Consider the following 3,264-nt stretch of genomic DNA (forward strand, 5'->3'; position numbering starts at 1 on the left):
GACAGACACAGAGAGAGAGAGATAGACAGAGAAGTGCACAGAGACAGAAAATCAGAGACAGAGACAGTAAGAGAGACACAGAGAGAGCCAGTCAGAGATGGAGAGAGAGAAGTGGTAGGTAGCCAGGGGATGGCACTACCCCTGCAGAATAATGAGTGTCTTGTGCTTGAAGTATCTGCTCTGTCATTTCACAGAGGGACCAGAGCTCCTGAAGTTACAACAGCAGCAAAGGAAACTGACCCTCCTCACTAAGTCACCCCTGGGAGGCACTGCAAGATCCTCTGCCTTGGGCGGGGGGCCAAGTGTCCAGGCAGCTTTTGCTATTTTTTCACCAGCACAGTTCATTGACACTTGCAGTGGGCACAGTGACAACATCCGATGAGCCCTGGCTCTGGAAACCTAACTCCAGCTATAGCGCCCAGGCAAGCTGCAATGGCCACTCTCTCTGGGATCAGTTCCCTCAGTCAGGGATCACTGTTGGTGTGGTCAGCTGTATTTTTCTACTTTGTTTCTTTTTCTAGCCACATTTGTTAATCACCCTGCTCAACTGTGATACCAAAGAAGAGCGGAGAGAGCAGGTTATATGAAACCGCCCTGTGACCTGTGAGCACATACCAGGTCAGTAATACTCTAGCAGAAAGACAGTGACAGCTGTCTTGTGGCGCACGGAGGGAAGCGAGCAGTTCTGTTTGGAAGCCTTAGAGACAAGGGTATCATTACAGCCTGCTGTCCACTCAGAGAGAAACCACCTCACCACACCCCCCAGAAACGGGTCCAGCTCTCCTGCAACCATGTAGGTTTCCGACCTCGTCATCTGCAAGGCCCGGTAAGACAAGCTCTCTCCACCTCCACGCTATGATCCCCTGTCTTCACCTCCAGACTACACTGCTTACCAGTCTGACATTGGGAGCTCAGGCAGGACCAACATCTAACCTTGAAGGAGGAAAGGAAGAGCCAATGGGGACCAAACAGTCCAGGGCCAGCTCCAACGACAAGGACCCCAAGAGGCTTCTGTTGGGGAAGAGACAGAAGTTCTCTTCGTGGGATGATACCCTGCTCTTGGGGAAGGACCCACGGTCCTTGCTGAAGCGTGGCATGCGGCACGTCAGCTTCAGTCTAGTCACCAAAGGAATGACAGACATCCCAGATTTTCTGTGGGGCTTGTTGGAGGTCCAGAAACTCAATCTGTCCCACAACCAGCTCCGAGTTCTCCCGCCTGAGGTGGGCAGGCTGACCCGGATCGTGGTCCTAAACTTGTGTGGGAATTGCCTCAAGAGTCTCCCCAGAGAAGTCAGCCTCCTCCAGAGCCTCAAGGTCCTGTTCCTCAACATGAACTGCCTGGCGGAGGTGCCAGCCGAGCTCAGCCTGTGCAGGAACCTGGAGGTGCTGAGCATGTCGCACAACTGCCTATCCCAGCTCCCAGCCAGCTTTGCAGACCTCTCCAGACTTCGGAAGCTGAACCTCAGCAACAACTACTTTGCTCACATCCCCCTCTGTGTATTCTCTCTGAAGGAGCTAGACTTTCTGCACGTGGGCTCCAATCGCCTAGAAAACATCGCCGAGAGCATCCAGTGCCTGGCTAGCTTGCAGATCTTCATTGCAGAGAACAACAACATCCACTCCTTCCCCAGGTCGCTCTGTCTCGTCACCAGCCTAGAGCTGCTGAACCTGAACAACAACGACATCCAGACCCTCCCAGATGAACTCTACCTGCTCTGCAGACTGGGGAGGATTGCGTGGAACCCCATGGACAAAGGACTGCACATTTCCCATAATCCTTTATCCAAGCCCTTGCCGGAGCTGGTGGAGGGGGGTCTGGAGATGCTCTACAGCTACCTGAAGGACAAAAAGCACAACTGAGGTGGACAGCAAGAGGCATGGACATCAGACACATGGACAAGGGTCAGCTTGTGTGGACTCCATTAGCTGGGGTCCTTCTCTAGATGAAGGATTTTTAATGTTAGTGTCTATCAGTGCTGGGCTCCCATTTGCTAATTTGCTGTGGAGCATTGGACCAGGTGAGATATTTGCCTTTTAACCTTATCTGTCCTTAGTATCCTGGTATCCCTGACCAAGAAAATATGTTCATCTCACTCAAAGTGTGACTTGAAGCAGGCTTTTGCGTTTTTCCAAAAGGAACAAACTACCCTAGCAGTGAGGCTTAGCTCTCAGTAACGTGAATGATAAGTCAAACTTGACATAATTCCAAGATCAAATATATACTTCTATGTCCTGTGTGCCAAGCAGAGTGGGAAGGGCAGAAATCATTTACTTTTAGGTGTTTTCCACTCCTCCAATCAATAACCTGCAGTGAGGCGGCATCAGCAAGACAAGTTCCTGTGTCAGCCCCAAGCAAGCTTCTTTCCAGAGGAAAGGGTAAGGAGAAGTTAGGCTCAGTGCTGTCTGGGACCAAAACAGGCAAAGCTGTCCCTTCGGGTTTGGGGAAATGATCATAGGAACTATTCCTTTAAGACGCCTACAGGATCTGTATCAGGGCTATTCGTGGTTGTGTGTGCTGGTGACAACCAGATGGCACTGTGGCTTTCAGGGAATAAACATGATGGTCTCAATGTGGAGCCTCGGTCTTCTTTCCCAGCCCCTTCCCCAACAGTTGTTCTTTCTGCTTTCACTGTTTTCTCAGAGACAGAGTAAGCCACAGGGAGAACAGCCAAAAGGTGGGGATGAGGGTACAGTAAGGACAAGCCACATGTGCAAAGCAATTATCCTTTAAAGTCTTGGGGAGGATGGCTATACAACACTTGAGTTTCACATAAGGGCATGTAAGCAAACGAGGTCCTAAGCTGCTCTTTGTATTGATTTTAAGAGGGTACAGCTTTAAGCCAAACCGACAGAAGGGCAAGTCTTGACAGCGAGCCTGGGTCATGCTGTCTTGTGGCAGCCAGACACCTCGGGATGCCAACATTAAAGTTAGAACGGAGGGACTAAAGAGATAGAGCTTATTCTTGTAGAGGACCTGGGATCTGTTCATAGCACCCATATGGCAGCTCAAAACTGTTGGTAACTTCAATTCCAGGAGATCAGATGTCTTCTTCTGGTGTCCTCTGGCACTGGGCATGCACATGTTGCACATACATACACGTAGGCAAGGCGCTCATACACATAAAAAAAATAAGTATATAAAAATACCTTCAAGTCCACCCAGAGCAGATTCCTCCGATTTCTTTGCATATAGTGTATAGAAAATAGCAACAACAAACAAACAGCAAGTTCTAGGGTCTGAGATTACTGGCGAGACTTTTAGGG

General features: G+C 49.9%; 1 protein-coding gene across 1 annotated transcript; it reads left to right on the forward strand.

Moving 5' to 3' along the window:
• Positions 1-957: 957 nt before the first annotated feature.
• Lrrc30 (leucine rich repeat containing 30) lies at positions 958-1,860 on the forward strand. Its single transcript, XM_021150109.2, has one exon. The coding sequence runs from the start codon at positions 958-960 to the stop codon at positions 1,858-1,860; it is 903 nt and encodes a 300-aa protein (XP_021005768.2).
• The last annotated feature ends 1,404 nt before the right edge of the window (positions 1,861-3,264 follow it).

The sequence above is a fragment of the Mus caroli genome, unplaced genomic scaffold (genome assembly GCF_978045245.1).
Source record: "Mus caroli unplaced genomic scaffold, Mus_caroli_1 scaffold_18, whole genome shotgun sequence".
Lineage (NCBI taxonomy): Eukaryota > Metazoa > Chordata > Mammalia > Rodentia > Muridae > Mus > Mus caroli.

Excerpts from the sequence above, each read along its gene's own strand:
- Lrrc30 (XM_021150109.2), top strand. The coding sequence starts at position 958 with ATGGGGACCAAACAGTCCAGGGCCAGCTCCAACGACAAGGACCCCAAG.